The sequence below is a fragment of the Pecten maximus genome, chromosome 1 (genome assembly GCF_902652985.1).
Source record: "Pecten maximus chromosome 1, xPecMax1.1, whole genome shotgun sequence".
Taxonomy (NCBI): Eukaryota; Metazoa; Mollusca; class Bivalvia; order Pectinida; family Pectinidae; genus Pecten; species Pecten maximus.
Window position 1 is genome coordinate 56257894 of NC_047015.1, and position 16897 is coordinate 56274790.

General features: G+C 36.0%; 2 protein-coding genes across 2 annotated transcripts; one reads left to right on the forward strand and one right to left on the reverse strand.

Moving 5' to 3' along the window:
* Nucleotides 1–71: 71 nt before the first annotated feature.
* On the forward strand, nucleotides 72–7509 carry LOC117338785 (brain protein I3-like). Its single transcript, XM_033900126.1, has 4 exons — nucleotides 72–139; nucleotides 751–805; nucleotides 3805–4055; nucleotides 4686–7509. Exons 2-4 carry the CDS (start codon nucleotides 757–759, stop codon nucleotides 4815–4817), a joined length of 432 nt encoding a protein of 143 aa, XP_033756017.1. The 5' UTR covers nucleotides 72–139; nucleotides 751–756; the 3' UTR covers nucleotides 4818–7509.
* LOC117338771 (programmed cell death protein 2-like) lies at nucleotides 6811–16894 on the reverse strand. Its single transcript, XM_033900099.1, has 6 exons — nucleotides 16778–16894; nucleotides 15443–15603; nucleotides 13586–14344; nucleotides 12849–12956; nucleotides 11844–11995; nucleotides 6811–10208 (listed from the first exon to the last, which is right to left on the reverse strand). Exons 1-6 carry the CDS (start codon nucleotides 16859–16861, stop codon nucleotides 10081–10083), a joined length of 1392 nt encoding a protein of 463 aa, XP_033755990.1. The 5' UTR covers nucleotides 16862–16894; the 3' UTR covers nucleotides 6811–10080.
* Nucleotides 16895–16897: the final 3 nt, after the last annotated feature.

The window sequence follows — 16897 nt, forward strand, 5'->3', positions numbered from 1 at the left end:
AACCGAGCTTTCAAAATGTAAATAAGATGCATCGGCAGCCTCGGATCTTTTCATTCAAGTTCAATTGTGATATAAACTCACGAGGAATCCGAATGAGTTGAGTCTTGTGACAGAAACCGAAAGCTGTTCAGAGAGACTGGTAAACATTTTTTGATGTAAACAACACGTTTCTTTGACATCGAGTATCGGAATAGCGATCAGTGGATACTCAATAGAAATTTAACCGGATTTCAAATTCTGTCAGTATAATTTATTTTCTGCTTTATTAGAATCATCCGATCATTTGAAGTCTGATTTGTGACCTATAGCTGCAGTAGTAGTAGAGCTATTTAGTACTGTACTGTCGAAACATATGACTCTGACTCATGTGTATTATTGATGACTTATAAATCAGTGTTATCTATTTATTGTTTTAATATGAAGTTGTTATTACTATTTCTTCATCGAACAACGTGTAAAATCCCGTTAAAAGAATGCATATTTTATCAAAGACATAAACATATTGAGACTGATGCCTTTGAATGTCAAATAATTCCAAGAATGACAAGATAGTTCCTAGGAATGAAGTTAATGACATATTTTTTATTAATTGTGTAATCATAAAGACAAAACAGTACAATGCAATAGATAAAATATTGATTTTAATGAATCAGTTTGATTTTAAAGATTTATAATATCATACACTGCAGATTTTTCCATTTAAAATTTTGACTTTTTGTATTTGCACATTTTTCTTCTTCTAATTTTCAGGTAAAAATGTCTTCAGGTGATCCCCCACCCTACCAGGAAGTTACAGGCCAACAAGGTAGCCCAATCAGTCTTTAGCCATAATCATCAATTGAAATAGAATTGATTATTGAGAAAGTTGCAGATCAGTATACATGTATATTAAAATGTTATACCATCTCTCTATCATTCAGACAGAACAATTAAGCTTCTTGAGCCCTGGAGGTAGAGTTCATTTCAAATTATTGTATTGTTAACACAACAAGGATAATGTAAGTGGTAAGTAGTATAGGAAATATTACCGTAATGTATTAACAAAAGGGATTAGACAACAGACTAAGCCTATATAAGTCCTAAGTAATTTCCTATAGATTTCCGGTATTATTGTATCAAAAGTGTTGTGTAGTAGGACAAAATAATGGAAGAAGTTAGCGTAATACTTAATATCTACAGTGAAATAAAAATAATGATAAAAAAGAAACACTCACTCTCATAAAAACTATATATATTTTGAATTGATTCAATTTACATATTGTGGATAAGATATTATCTGTGAATTAGAAAACATTTGTTTAAAAAAAGATAGGAACTAGTGTGAAAAAGTATGGTTCAGCTCTATAAATTTCATTAGACATATACCAACAGTGCCAAATATAATAAAATCTGAAGATCAACATATCCTAGAAAGTAATATAAACTGCGATGATGTGAGGTCAAAAGTTCATATAAAAAGGGCATATAGGGATCAACACTAACAGTAGCCCAGCAGCCCTGGGCTGTCTGAAATCTGGTCGGGCTGCCAGAATGTCCAGACTAGCAGCCCACTGGCTGTCAACATTTTCAGTCAAATGTATAATGTCGAGCTAAATTTTCTTCAATAATTTGTTTTTTTATAAAACCTGTTGGTGAGAGATCTAATTTTTTTTGCTCAGAATGAAGTTAGAAAGCTCACAAATCTCCCAGGAGGAGCTTCACCATTGGCAGTCTGGGCTGCCTCATTTCAAAATCTGGCAGCCCAGTGGTCTGTCAAGGCTATAAAGTTAGTGTCAACCCCTGGCATAGACACAAAAACTGTATTGCATTTTCAACAGTAGCATTGGCATATTTACACCAAAGCCACCAATGCCTTCTATTACCTGCATTACCAAAAATGCCATCCTAGTCACCAAAGGGGAATTATCCCAGTCGCTCAAGCATTTAGAATAAGAAAAATACATAGTGAAGAAGAAGACTTCTTCAGGACCTGAGGAAGCTCTATAGATGGGCAAAACCAGTCAATGGTAATCAATAAAACCAAGTAAAATTTCCACTCTGAAGGTGCTGTGTTTGGTAACTACTTTTGATTTTTGCCGTTGTCCAATAACCCAGCATACCTTTGGGTATCCAGTTGACGAGTACAGGAACCCACTATCATCCAATTAGAACGAGGAAGCTGGCTTTAAATTTACTACCCGATTCATTCTCTCATGTACTCTAACATCATAATGTTTGTCCTCAGCACAATGTAAATGTTTACATATGACGTCATAATATAAAAGTGAGCCCTATTTTAGGTACTTCAGAATTTAGAATTGCTATACAAATAGTCCTGATGAGGCCTCACCCTAAGAGGCGAAACTAGTTGCCATAACTAAACATATAACTATTCACTGGTGACGTTTGGTATTTTTTGACTGAAAATACATTTTTCAATATACATTTGTATATTTCTTAAACCAGTTAAAAATTCTAATTCTCATCACTTTACAGATTTAAGTAAATCTAAAAGTAAGGGTTTTGCTATAGATTTTATAAGCCTGTATATATATCTTGGTCCAAATATATATGTTGTGTATGACTTGTGACCATGTGAAGTGTCCTACATGATGTCTCTGGTAGTACATTTCAGTGAGGTAGCACTATAAAGTCGACATCAGTTTCATTCTATCACAATGAGACAAACATGAGTGTACCACAGTCTCACAAAACACTCATACAATACACACATATATCTTGCACGCAGGGGAGGCCATCCTTAAAAGACCATAGCTGTTGATAGGACTCTAAACAATACAAAACCAAACTGATCCAAGTTTATTCAAATACTTACATAATATGTTTTTTTTTTTTGCAAGGACATAGAGTCCAGCAACCAATGCTCTTATTTCCCCCTAATTTTAAAATTTTCTGACTGAAAAAAATCCCAATTTCCACGGGATGACAATTTCTGAAGGACTATGGAAAGCAATGTGGTGACATCATCACTGGATGGAATTAGAAGTCTTTGATACAATTATCATATTTAACTTAACAATAATGATAATTTTGAGTTTTATATACTCTATATCTGAGCAACATAGCTGTCTCATCAAAGCGATTCACAAATTATTATCTGTGGTTTTACAGAAGTTAATCTAGACTGATTTTATTACTGAAATTAGGCAGTATTCCCTACTGATGATGTTTTTCCCTTTGAATATAAACAAATTCTCCAAGAAAATTCCCATAAAACAGGGGGAAATTCTCCAAAACAGGGGAAATCCCACAAATATTGATGAAATATGCAAGAATTATAGAATAACAGAATAGCTTTGAAATGTTGAAGTTTAAAGCCACATACTCCCGAACAACCTAATATTCTAGTTGCACACATGTATTAATGGTAATCCAAGATGCTCATTCGCGCTCTCCTAACATAAAAATGACCACTGGCCTGGACGCTTGACCAGGGGAGTCCTTGAGACATCAGTGTATAAAGATAATTGGCCACACTTATATTTATCGCGATATTTGTCACGGAGCCGAGAACGAGGCTATAACAACATGCGTTGCACTAAACTAAACTACACATATTGCCGATGTTTACAAATGTACATATCGAGCATACATGAACTTTGTCTAATTATATATATAATAATGCTTTCATTTAAACAATATATTAACAGAATATTCGCGTAATAACTGAACAAAATAAATAAACATAGTTTACATATTGTGGTTTTAGTTACTATGTCATAAATATTTTAGTAAATAAACATTGTGTATACATATATGTTATTCTTACATAAATATATTTATAAATGTAATTATTTCTTGAAGGTTATGGAACAGTACCAGGAGCAGTACCTCAATATCCCCAACAAGGAAAATACCCAGGTGGACCACAGCAGCCCCAGGGAGGGTATACCAGCCCTGCCGGACCCCCAGCAGGGGCCTACACTGGTCCACAATATGGTAACACACAACAAACAGGATACCAACAAGGCTATCAGGGCTACAATAGCAGTAGTGTTATTGTCCAACAGCCTGCTCCACAGGTCGTCATCGTTGGAGGATGTCCAGCCTGTCGGGTGAGTCAGAGGTCAAGTTGTGGCCATAGTGAAAGGTCATCTATAATATTTTAGAAACATTTAATGTTTCCTGTAACATGTTGGAGACATTTAGTGTTTCCTGTAACATGTTGGAGACATTTAGTGTTTCCTGTAACATGTTGGAGACATTTAGTGTTTCCTGTAACATGTTGGAGATATTTAATGTTTCCTGTAACATGTTGGTGACACTAAGTGTTTCCTGTAACATGTTGGTGACATTTAGTGTTTCCTGTAACATGTTGGAGACATTTAGTGTTTCCTGTAACATGTTGGAGACATTTAGTGTTTCCTGTAACGTGTTAGAGACATTTAGTATTTCCTGTAACATGTTGGAAACATTTAGTGTTTCCTTTAACATGTTAGAGATATTTGTTTTCCCTGTAAAATGCAACAAACAATACATGTATTTTTAATATGTTTCCTAATTATTCTATGTTATTTTGCACTTGAAATCTCATTCTCAATACTCCAAAACCAAGGTTCACTTGCATTCTCTGTATAGTGAGTGAAAGTGAATGTTACCGCCGGAGTACCGAGAATATAGAAATCTATCGCTACACCTGTAGTCGCTGTACGTTTGATATCAAATGTGTATGTTTCTGTCAACAGGTTGGTGTTTTAGAGGAAGACTACACCTGCCTTGGAGTATTATGCGCCATTTTGTTCTTTCCCCTCGGAGTTCTGTGTTGTCTAGCAATGAGACAAAGACGCTGCCCAAGTTGTGGAGCTGTGTTTGACTGAGATTCCCAAAGATTCTAGTGGGGCTTAAGGGTTCACAGTAATATGATCCACCTAAAACAATGAAAAAACACATTCTGTTCATATCTCTTCATTTTAATTGTATTTAATTTGTCGGAAAATAGATTGTCTTATTTTCAATGGTGGAGATTATGATTATTGTGTTATTTAGTGCATCCCGTCCCATCCGGAATCAATTTGCGGATTTTGATCAGTGATAACACAAATATCATGTTTACCAGTAAGTGTATGTATGAGGGCTCTAAGGTTGAACTGTTACTATTTATAGAAATTTGTCAAGCTACAATGCTCATTTGAATAATATTGGACAAAATTATTGTTAAATCTTCAGTGTTGTTTGAAAGTTCGGAATTTAGAAAGAGTAAGAAAATTTTATATTTTAAACTTTGATCCAGAATAAAAATTGCTTATTAAAAAGTGTTTGCTGTTGAAATGGTAGATGATGCCAAATCAATATGAAGTATGTGTAAAATGGGTTAATATTCATAGGTAACAAAATGCAGAAAAATCCATGTGCTCACATTTGATTTAAGGGTATATGTTACCCTATTAAATACTGGTAACAAATTCCTTTTCCAAAAGTGTTCAAATGTGAAAAATAAATGTCAATTGAACATTGTATGCATGCATTAACAACTAATCAAAACATTCTGAATTAAGAGTTCATGAAGGGAGATAAATCTTATTATATAAGATAACTTACTGCCTTAAATTGATTTAGAGATTCACAAAAAAATGTTTTGTTTACTACAGTGAAACCTGACTTTACCGACCACTGACTTTAATGACATCCTGTAATATTTAACCATATCCACTAGAATGGCTACAAGCCCCATTGTCACTGCTGTACAAGTAGTTTGCTTGTATGAAATATAGATCTTTCTGGTAAAGTTTTATGTTAAAATATGCTATATTTTTATCCTAACATTATGGCAAATTCACTCAGCATTGAGATTAAATTTCATTGATCTCTGTCATTTCATATAATTTTCTGCAACTATTCAACATACAGGTAAAGCATTTTTTTTTTTTAACTTTCAGATCGCATTTATGAAATTGAAATCTTTTTCATTTATTTACACTTGTACACTCCAATTTTTTGTACCAAAAAGATATATTGAAGAAAACAATACAATGCTTGCACTGCAATTCGTGTTACGCAGGAAAATAACTTCTAACTACCACTTGTCATATGATGGTAAATATGTTTGTGCAGTACAGTACTCAAAAATTACTTTGGATGAAAGGATCTAGTGACCTTTGATATCACTACTGTCACCAGGTTCCAAAAATTTGTATCTGTCATATTTGATTTTAGAGTAATATAGGTCTGTATGTGGACAAAAGAGCTTTTCTTTGCTTCAACCCCCCTCCCTCCCCCCTAATATAAATATATATCAACTAAGTGTATATCAAAATATCCTGCCTTGATCAGCAGTTGTATTCAGACCAAATATTAACAGAATCTGTTTTAAAAGTCAATTCCAAATGATGTTATGATGTAATTATATAAAATTCACATTTCAAATCGCTTGTATACAATTCATTGTATTTTTCGATAATTGGATACTTAATCAAATTCTGTGATGTACTAAAGACAATGAAAGATTTGCAGGGCGATGACACGGTGCTGTGTCCTATGGATATAGATAATGAAAGGTTTGCAGAAGATGACACTCAAGAATGATTTGATGGTTAAAATGATGTTACCATTTGTATCATAGAATAGCATATGGCAGTGAACCCTTATGTACCAAGTGTAAATATCTAGATATTTTTTGTCTACAGGTGAACTGTTTAGGCAGCGGAAGTGAAAATACTGCTAGGTTATCAATTACCCAATACATACAATATTTATTCGCAAATAAGTCCTTGTCCACAAATAAGCCCTTTCTTAATTTTTAAAACAGTAACCAAAATTTGGTTCTTGTAGCCATATCAGCCCTTCCCAAACTTTAAAACAAAAACTTGTTAATTTTTGTTAATTTGATATGTACATGTATACAATACCTGCCTGTACATAAATTTACATCTTATTAATTTTTTTGTCTTTTTGTCTTTTTTTTATGCTAAAATATAGTTTGAAGTTCTATAGCTTGCTCTGCTTGAATACTAGTCCCAAATGCTCTTTTTTAAAGTTAATTCTTTAAAGGTAATACATTAATATCAAGTAGGATGCAATTAGTAATGAAATATTTTTCATAACTTTTATATCATGAAATTTTCGCCATGTACAGCATACATATGCATTAATGGTCAGTGATAATGAAAAAATATCATTTTACCACAGGGACTTGTCTCAAATTTCCAACCCACTGTCTCGATTGGTATTCTTGATACATATTGATATAGACCATGGATTTGAATTTTGTGTCCGGTCCCTGTGACGTATCCTTGATGTATGTACACGTATACATGTTAAAAACTGTTAAAGATATATACATGTTCAGAAAAAAATGAAGTTAGGGCTCTATATAAATTTTATAGGAAAAATTATAGGTTTATAATCGGCTTCTCTTCTTAGAATGTGATAAGGTTTACTGATAGTGCAATAAAGGTACCATTATAGAGTTTCACTTATAAATGTGTAGTTTAAAATGTATGTAAATTATTGAATAAATGTATGTAAATTATTGAATACAGTTACATTAAATGTAAATAGTTTATGCAAGAATAACTTGTGTTGAATTTTTTTCATCTATTTTGTTTTTATATTTTGGAGTGATTTTGAAGGCCAGACTAGTTAGGGCCTAAGATAAATTTTGGCTGCAACTTCTCCCATCAGTCTGTATATATTTTCCATTGTGTTTTTCCATCCGTCTGTCCATACTTTTCGGGGTTATTTCAGAACCGAAAGTATAAAATTCTGAAATTTCACGTGGTAATGAACTGATCATAGTATATATCTTTTTAACAACTTCTCAAGTTCAAGGTCAAGGTCAGAATATCTCAAGATCATACAAAGATACAAAATGATCTGGGATCTTGATAATCCTGTCGGTCAACTAATTGCAGTTTTAGGCAAAAGCATCGATTTACAGAGTATCTGTAGGAACATGAAAAGATTGTTTAACAATTTGATATTATTTTTCATCTGGTTTTTCATTTTCACTTTATCAACCAGATTTTGTTTTTGCTGTATTGTGTGACTGTGTGCTGTAATAAGAACACTAGGAGTCAAGGAGTCAAGGTTGTGATTGAAGTATAACATGTATCTGGATCAATATACAGTTGACAATATCTAAACCAGGCAATACATGGTACAATTTACAGATTCCGCTGTAAAAAAACAGAGTACGATACCATTTACAGATTTCACTGTATGAAATCGGAGTACGATACAATTTACAGCTTCCGCTGTATAAAATCTGAGTATGATACAATTTACAGATTTCGCTGTATGAAATCGGAGTATGATACAGTTTACAGATGCAAACAAGATGACTCATTTACTTACACAATATAGTTTTGATCCCAGGTGTCACATTAAACAGTTGCACTGTCCATAAAAAAATCATAAAAGATGACTTTCACCATTTCATTTTATTCGTGTTAAATGTAAATACATGTAATTTGTAATTATTCACATAATCACATATACATTATACAGTTTAAGTTTTAATTTGTTGAAATAAACCAAGCCAATACTTTATAAGTTGTTTGTTCTTGATGTTGGTACGATTTAAATCTCACTTAACTCCAATGGGCATCGCACTTTGTTCATCTGTAGTTATTTGCCCCTAGTCTGTCAAACTTTTAGGTCGCATGAGTTAAAGGGTCAAAACAATTCACTTAGGATGTAAATAAGAAAATTATCATCATGAAGCCACATCTGTCATGATGAACCATTAACTGATGTTCCCTGTGGAGGGCCTCAATTTTCGCAAAGGTTTGGAATGAGATGGATGGTAAAGGGTTTCCTAAGAATTCCCTGTGGGGGGCCTCAATTTCCTCTGGGGTTGGGAGGAGAGGGATGGTTAAGGGTTTCCTAAGAGTTCCCTGTGGAGGTCTCAATTACTTTTGGGGATGGGAGGAGATCGATGGTAATTGATTTTCTAAGAATTCCCTGTGGAGGGCCTCAATTTTCGCAAAAGTTTGGAAGGAGATGGATGGTAAAGGATTTCCAAAGAATTCCCTGTTGGGGGCCTGAATTTCCTCTGAGGTTGAGAGGAGAGGGATGGTAATGGGTTTCCAAAGAATTCCCTGTGGAGGGCCTGAATTTCCTCTGAGATTTGGAGGAGATGGATGGTAAAGGGTTCGCAAAGAATTCCCTGTGGAGGGCCTCAATTTCCTCTGAGGTTGGGAGGAAATGGAAAGTAAACGGTTTCCAAAGAATTCCCTGTGGAGGGCCTCAATTTCCTCTGGGGTTGGGAGGAGATGAATGGTAAATGGTTTCCTAAGAATTCCCTGTGGAGGGCCTCAATTTCCTCTGAGGTTGGGAGGAAATGAAAAGTAAAGGGTTTCCTAAGAATTCCCGGTGGAGTGCCTCAATTTCCTCTGAGGTTGGGAGGAAATGAAAAGTAAAGGGTTTCCTAAGAATTCCCCGTGGAGTGCCTCAATTTCCTCTGGGGCTGGGAGGATATAGGAAAGTGTTAGTGGGTGGCCTCTGTTAACTGATTGATTCAGTGTTTCTCTGAGGTCAAGAGTTCCCTGTTGTCTCTGAGGTCACAGTTCTCTGTTGTCTTTGAGGTCACAGTTCTCTGTTGTCTTTGAGATCAGAGTTCCCTGTTGTCTCTGAGGTCAGAGTTCCCTGCTGTCACTGAGGTGAGAATTCCCTGTTGTCCCTGAGGTCAGAGTTCTCTGTTGTCTCTGAGGTCAGAGTTCTTTGTTCTCTCTGAGGTCAGAGTTCCCTGTTGTCTATGAGGTCAGAAATCCTAGTTCTCTCTGAGGTCAGAGTTCCCTGTTGTCTCTGAGGTCAGAGTTCTCTGTTGTCTATGAGGTCAGAGTTCCCTGTTCTCTCTGAGGTCAGAGTTTTCTGTTGTCTCTGAGGTCAGAGTTCCCTGTTGTCTCTGAGGTGAGAATTCCCTGTTGTCTCTGAAGTCAGAGTTCCCTGTTGTCTCTGAGGTCAGAGTTCCTTGTTGTCTCTGAGGTCAGAGTTCCTTGTTGTCTCTGAGGTCAGAGTTCCTTGTTGTCTCTGAGGTCAGACTTCCCTGTTGTCTCTTGAGGTCAGAGTTGTCTATGTTTGTGGCATACTGCTCCAGGATTAAATACATAACCTAGCTGGGAACTCTGGATACTGCCACTACTATCTAAACAGGTTATAATCAGGGTCAGGCTGAACTATGGTGACCTCTGCCCGAGTGATATCTGTTTCCATCCAACAGCTAGCTCGGCAACTGTACAAAATGACTGTCCCAAACTCTGTCGCTGGATCTGAAAAATCAGTAAAAAAACACTCAAATGATGTCTGTTGTAAAGGGAGACAAATTGTTAAATATTTTCATGATTAATATGTCCCCCACACCCCCTTCTCCCTTAATAGGCATTGAATGTTTTTGCATTCAAAAGATGCATATATGTTTTTAATCAAGACATCTTTAACTGTTCAAAAGTTATGCCCCAGACAAGATTTTATAAAACAGCATCATCTACAATTATTAGAAGAAGCAGTGCTTATACACTAATAAAATATGTATCCCTTCATCTGAAACTGTTCCATGCAAAGATCCAATCATAGAGCACTGCACATCATCTGAGAGTGATTAAGGTATACAGCAACATTCATTACAATATCTTAAATGGTTCAAAAGCTATTCCCTCCAACCCAAAAATTATTGAAAAATTGAAAATAATTGACCCTTGACCTTTAGGTAGGTCAAGGTCGAAATGATCCAATGAGAGAGCACTGCACGTCATGTTGGGTGATAAAGGTATACAACAACTTTCATTGAGATATCTTTAAAAGTTTTAAATTTATCTCTAAGACAGGACATTATTGGAGGTCAAGGTCACAGTGATCCAATGGCAGAGCACTGCACATCATGGTGGGTTAGGATATCTTTGACTGGTTTAAAAATTCCTGAAAAATTGCATTTATTTGATCTTTGACCTTAAGGTCAAAGTCATAGCTTCTTTCACTCCAAAGGTGTCACATCCTTCATTTATACAACATACAAAATTGCCAAATAATCAATCAGACCAAATTTCATCAAAATCCATTAAGTTGTTCAGGACTAGTACTGATTTAAAAAAAGATTTATTTAGGGATTTAAAGCCAATAAGGATTTACCTCAATTTCCCTTATTGGGCCCTGCCGCCCCAGGGGAGCTAAATCCTCCATTTATAAAATATTAGGTCTCCTATGCCAAATAATGCTCCAGACCAAATTTCATCAAAATCCATTCAGGTGTTCAGGACTCGAAGGGATTTAAATGATAAACCTCAATTTCCCTTATAGGGCCTCGCCCCTCTGGCCCATGGGGATCTAAACCCTCTGTTTAAACATTAGATCTCCTTTTGCCAAATTATGCTCCAGACAGACAACGGATGCTACACCATGTCTTAAACTGATGGGTGCTTTGGGCCAAATGAGCTAAAAAATGGTCAATAACAGTATTATTACAAAGGGCAATAACTCTGTAAGTTACTGTCAATAATTCTTATTTTCAAAAATGTCCATGACCTTGTCGATATATGGCAACATACAAAGTTTCATCAAACTTGGTTGATATTTATTTAAGTTATCGTGTTCACAAGGTAATTGTTGATGGACAAACGGAAACCACTGGACACCGTGGTATGGAATATGCTCATCTTGGTCCTTTGGACCAGGTTAGCTAATAATTTACTCAGTACCATTTTTGTAACTTCTATGAAGATATTAGTTAAACAATAGCTCACTTGTATATATCCATTGTCATGCACTTTTGATTCCTTAGAAGCATGATTATTTTTTTAATAATTTCAATAAAGGTATCATCAACGACATGGATGTTGGTTTTATGTTCTCATGATATTGTTGTAACTTATAGCACAGGAAAGAGAAAATAATAGGATAGGATTTCTCACCGGACTTGTCCTGGACATGGAGAAAGTTGACCAAAGCTGGCAGCAGCTGAAGTTCATACACAGCTTGACCCCCGCAGTTATTACAAACGAGTGTTGAGGTCAATTTGGGGTCAGGCCGAGAAATGTACAAAGGATTTCCATTCCAGTGGTAACTGTAAATACAAATCATAATATAAGCATGTGGATTTGACTGGGTTGAGAAGTGCTTGTGTTTGGGAGAAATGTGCTGGCACATTCCATGATGGCTGTGGACCATATTATGAGAGAAGCACAGATATTATTTCATGAGGCTTCCCGTGTATTTCCCGACTAGGAGAAGAACATTAGTACAGAAAACCAACAATATCAGTTTGCATGGCCTATCTCCTGACTAGGTGAAGAATATAATTTTTTTAGTACAGAGAACCAAAGATATCAGTTTTGCATGGCCTATTTCCTGACTAGGAGAAGAATATTAGTACAGAGAACCAAAGACATCTGTTTGCATGGCCTATTTCCTGGCTAGGAGAAGAATATGAGTACAAATAACCAAAGATATCTGTTTGCATGGCCTATTCCTGGCTTGAAGAAGAATATTAGTACATTGCTGAGCACCAAAGAAATCAGCTAGCATGGCCGATTTCCTGGCTACGAGAAGAATATGAGTACAGATAAACAAAGATATCTGTTTGCATGGCCTATCTCCTGACTAGGTGAAGAATATTAGTACATTGTACAGAGCACCAAAGAAATCAGTTAGCATGGCCTATTTCCTGGCTAGGAGAAGAATATCAGTACAAATTACCAAAGATATCTGTTTGCATGGCCTATTTCCTGACTAGGTGAAGAATATTAGTACAGATAACCAAAGACATCTGTTTGCATGGCCTATTTCCTGGCTAGGAGAAGAATATCAGTACAAATTACCAAAGATATCTGTTTGCATGGCCTATTCCCTGACTAGGTGAAGAATATTAGTACAGATAACCAAAGATATAAGTTTGCATGGCCTATTGCTGACCTTACCGTATACATTGTTGTGGACAGACTGCTATCCTCTTGCTGAACTTGTAGAAATACTTGTCTCCATGGACAACGTGGTCCTCCTCATAGGTTTCAGCCCCTCCTTTCATCCTATTGAACACATTCAAATTAATTCTGATCACTACACACTGAAGGAACAATCCGCTTTTTAGGTACGTACAGTACATGAAAATTTAGGATATACTGCAGTCTGTAGGTGTCAATATGAGAATTTTAATGGACAAATTGAACTAAAACGTTCTAATTACAATGTCTGAAATGAACTCCTTAAAAAAATTCTAACAATACCTCATGGTCCTTCACTATGACCTAATTTTTTTTCTTAAAAAACTCGGCCCTTCTTCAATTTAAAACTGCCTGTTTAGAAGTAATTATACTGAAATATCCCTATAAATTTCTGACATTGCATATCAAAAATTCAAGATCATCTATCGTGAAAAAATATTTTAAGAAAAATTTACAAATTGAATCTATGCAATAACAACCTTGATACCTCAAATCCACTCAAATTAGGATTTAAAATTTTCTTTGGGAGCTCTAGGGAACTTAACCCTTAAAGGGTAATCATGCTCTTCAATGCCTTTAAGTCCTAGGACAGCTTTTAATCATTTTCTGTGGCTTCCTTCATGTATAGATGAATGCAAAAGAACATGTGAACGAACAGACAGACAGACAGATGGTCACAAGGACGTCAAAGGAAAACAAAAATGTACACCTACCCCTTCTTGCCTTCAGCTGGCAACGAGTCTAAATCTCCCCCTTCCTTCAGTTCATAGTTTCGGAGTAGCTCTTGTATATGACTGCTGTTTTCTTCAACAGCTTCTGGTTCATTGAAGACACTTATGTAATAAGATTCAAAATCAAGGCTGGGTTCGTTTCCATGGCAATAATCTCCAGAACTGCTCTGACCTTGACCAGAACAGTTCTGACCTTGACTTTGACTTTTATTAGCCAGTAAGTTCATCATTTCCTCAACGCCTTCTTCTGTTACTTTCATAGAAATGCTATCTGTGTCCATGACAATATTTGAATCAGATTTTTCAGATTCACTGTCCTCAAAATCATGAACATTTAGCTGTGCCATTTCTCCATGGAGATCACTGTCTCCTTCTGTCAATAATACACCAGCCTCATCCTGACTTTCACAAGTATGACTGGACATTTCTGATATGCATTCATCCTTCCCTGCTCCAGATCCAACTAAAGCATCTCTCCAATTTGTCCCAAGGTCATGGCCTCTGTTGATATCTGACCTCTGACCTTTGATTTGAGTATCACTTAAAGTGTCCTCTGCTATGGAATTAGTACTCCCAGACTTGCAGTCATCTGATACGGTTTCCCAGTCATCTGCATCCACCCCCCAGTCATCAGCAGCAACACCCCAGTCTTCAAATGTAGCACTCGGTTTTACTTTCTCTGGCTTCTCTGCCTTGGTAGCAAAACTTTCATCCAGTTTCTGTGATCTTAGGGCTGTCCAACTAAATTCAAAATGCAGAATATTATACACATGTACAGATTACAAAAAAAAAAATCCTCTGAGCAAAAGGCAAATTTCAGAAACTTGAAGTCATTATTAGAAATATGAGTGATTCAATTTGCCATTAAAAGACAAGAGATCATAGAGGAATCTTGGCTCACACTATTGAATGGTTGTTATTTGGCTTATGTTAGACTAATCTATTCTAATCTTTCCTCTATTGCTCCTTAACATTAGAAAGCAAATGGACGTACCAAACCAACATGAAATAATAACTAAAATCAATCATGATTTCCAATATGGCCACCTGTCAGCCATTTTGTTTTCTCTATCAATCTTTAAATAAACAGAACCAAGGGGAGCCTACACATCAAGTTTCAGAAATAACCTTCGAGTACTTCTAGAGGAATAGTGATATAAATGTAAAATTTCAAGATGGTCCCTTGTCAGCCATTTTGTTTTCAAGATGATAGCCAGATTAAAAATCAAAATGACACTATTAGGGGCTAAGATCCTTCCAATTCTCCTAAAGAAATAAGCAATAACAATGATTGTTTATGGAAAGACGAAGGGCAAAGGACGATTTGAATATCTCGACATCTGATGATGGATGCATGCATAACGGTCAATTTCAATAGCCCGCCATCTGAAGATAGTTGGCCAAAAAAGTATTCATTGACTAAATTAGCAGCTATAATATTGTAGTAATCATACCCCTGATTCAGTGCCGACACACCACCATTAGGATGGGTAGTTGTAGATGAAAAAATATGAGATATTCAGTATACAACCAACATACAAAATGTAGTGACATGCAGAGAACAAAGGGCAGATCACTCTATATGTAGGTTGAGTCTGAGATACCTTTCTAATGCAAGACACTCACACTCCTCCAATCCATACTAAGAAGACATTGGCAGTTGTAGATCAAAGCGTATCTGAGGTTTGTCCTATACAAACTGAGGCCGATGCAGTGTATGGATTTAACAAACAGACCGACATCAGCAGATTGACATGATCCGCAGACCTGTGCAAGTCTATTGCAAATTATTTCTCTTCCAATATCTAGAACAGTATAGAGGACTAATATTATACCTACCTTTCTGACTTTCCCCAACAGATCTTATTATGACAGGAAAACAGATAAAGAGTCCTATGGTATGGAGAACCATCTAATGGGCAGTACAGTTGAGCTGCAAGGGACATAACTCTACTACAGCTCCGACATGCTGGTATTTTACTTCCTGGAATAATCCAATCCTGAAAGAGGTAGTGAAAATTTACAAGAATAAATATACCATGACACAATGGACTTTATGGGCAAGCAATTGTTTTATTCACTACAGCATTTGTCTTTTTAAGGTTTATTAACTGGGATAAGAAATTATATTTATGTGTGTATATAGTAATACAAGGCTATAAAGTATCCATATGTAATTTCTTACCTCTAGCACCTGTGTTTTTATCACAGGCGCTTGCATAGGAAATGTGACTTTTTTTTTATGGCAGTTGTATGTGTACTGTGGAAAGTACTTAATTAGTACACATACCACAGCTATATAAAAAATTACATTTTCTATGCAAGCGAATGTGTTATTTACCAGGGAAACTAAATCATACAACACAGTTCCAACATTGGTATTTCAAGTCCCTGTGCTACATTTGTACGATGACTTGATAATATCAGAGACCTATATACTAAAGTATTTAACAAATATTGCATGGCACTGAGGGCAATATGGGAGTTTATGGACTGGTCAGTCACCCAAATATATGTATATGGACCGAAGCGAAGCTGAGGTCCATATACATATATTTTGGTGACTGACCAGTCCATAAACTCCCATATTGCCCGAAGTGACATGCAATATTTGTTATATTATACCGAATATGACCAACATGACATAAAAATATTAGTCCTTAGTTCAGCGTAGAACTTCCTCAACTTGTTGTTTAGTTCCTCATTCGTAAAGTTTTCGAAATCCTCTGTTGTAGATTTTTCTTTTAAATAGGAACGGAAGGTGTTCACTGCGTATTTAGTTGCTTGTTTGGTATTGATGGAGTCCTTCGCATCGGTTATCGAAACAAGTTCGGTTTCGTCCAAGGACGCAAATCTATCACTGCCAGACGCCATTTCGCTCAGTGTCTGAAATGATGACGTCATAATATGACGACGTCAACTTGGTATTATGACGTCATTTTCATATAGCGTCGGCCCGGAGTCAAGGACTTCGGCCCTTGACTCCGGGCCATATACTATATATGGACCGGAGCAACTACTAGACTCAAATAGGCACTTAAATGAATGAGGTATAATATATAGATATAGCTGTATAGTATATACTAGGTCTCTGATAATATGTCTATTTAATAACACATTACAATATAAGCTTAGGTATCATTCACCCAACACTAGTATTTCTCTGAAACTAACCGGGAGTCCTCCGATTTTGTTAGTCGTGAAATCGGTCGTCCTTGAACCGACTTTTTCGTCTGGAACTCCAAGTAAACTTGACATTTTCCCCACGTGAGTTAACGAAATGGAAAACTGTTT

Bases quoted from the DNA above. Each gene is read 5' to 3' on its own strand.
- LOC117338785 (XM_033900126.1), top strand. From the start codon at position 757: ATGTCTTCAGGTGATCCCCCACCCTACCAGGAAGTTACAGGCCAACAA. The intron at 806-3,804 runs GTAGCCCAATCA...TATTTCTTGAAG, and splicing joins GGAAGTTACAGGCCAACAAG to GTTATGGAACAGTACCAGGA. The intron at 4,056-4,685 runs GTGAGTCAGAGG...TTCTGTCAACAG, and splicing joins GAGGATGTCCAGCCTGTCGG to GTTGGTGTTTTAGAGGAAGA.
- LOC117338771 (XM_033900099.1), bottom strand. From the start codon at position 16,861: ATGTCAAGTTTACTTGGAGTTCCAGACGAAAAAGTCGGTTCAAGGACG. The intron at 15,604-16,777 runs GTTAGTTTCAGA...TACCTCTTTCAG, and splicing joins ACAAAATCGGAGGACTCCCG to GATTGGATTATTCCAGGAAG. The intron at 11,996-12,848 runs GTAAGGTCAGCA...TTGTATTTACAG, and splicing joins TGTCCACAACAATGTATACG to TTACCACTGGAATGGAAATC.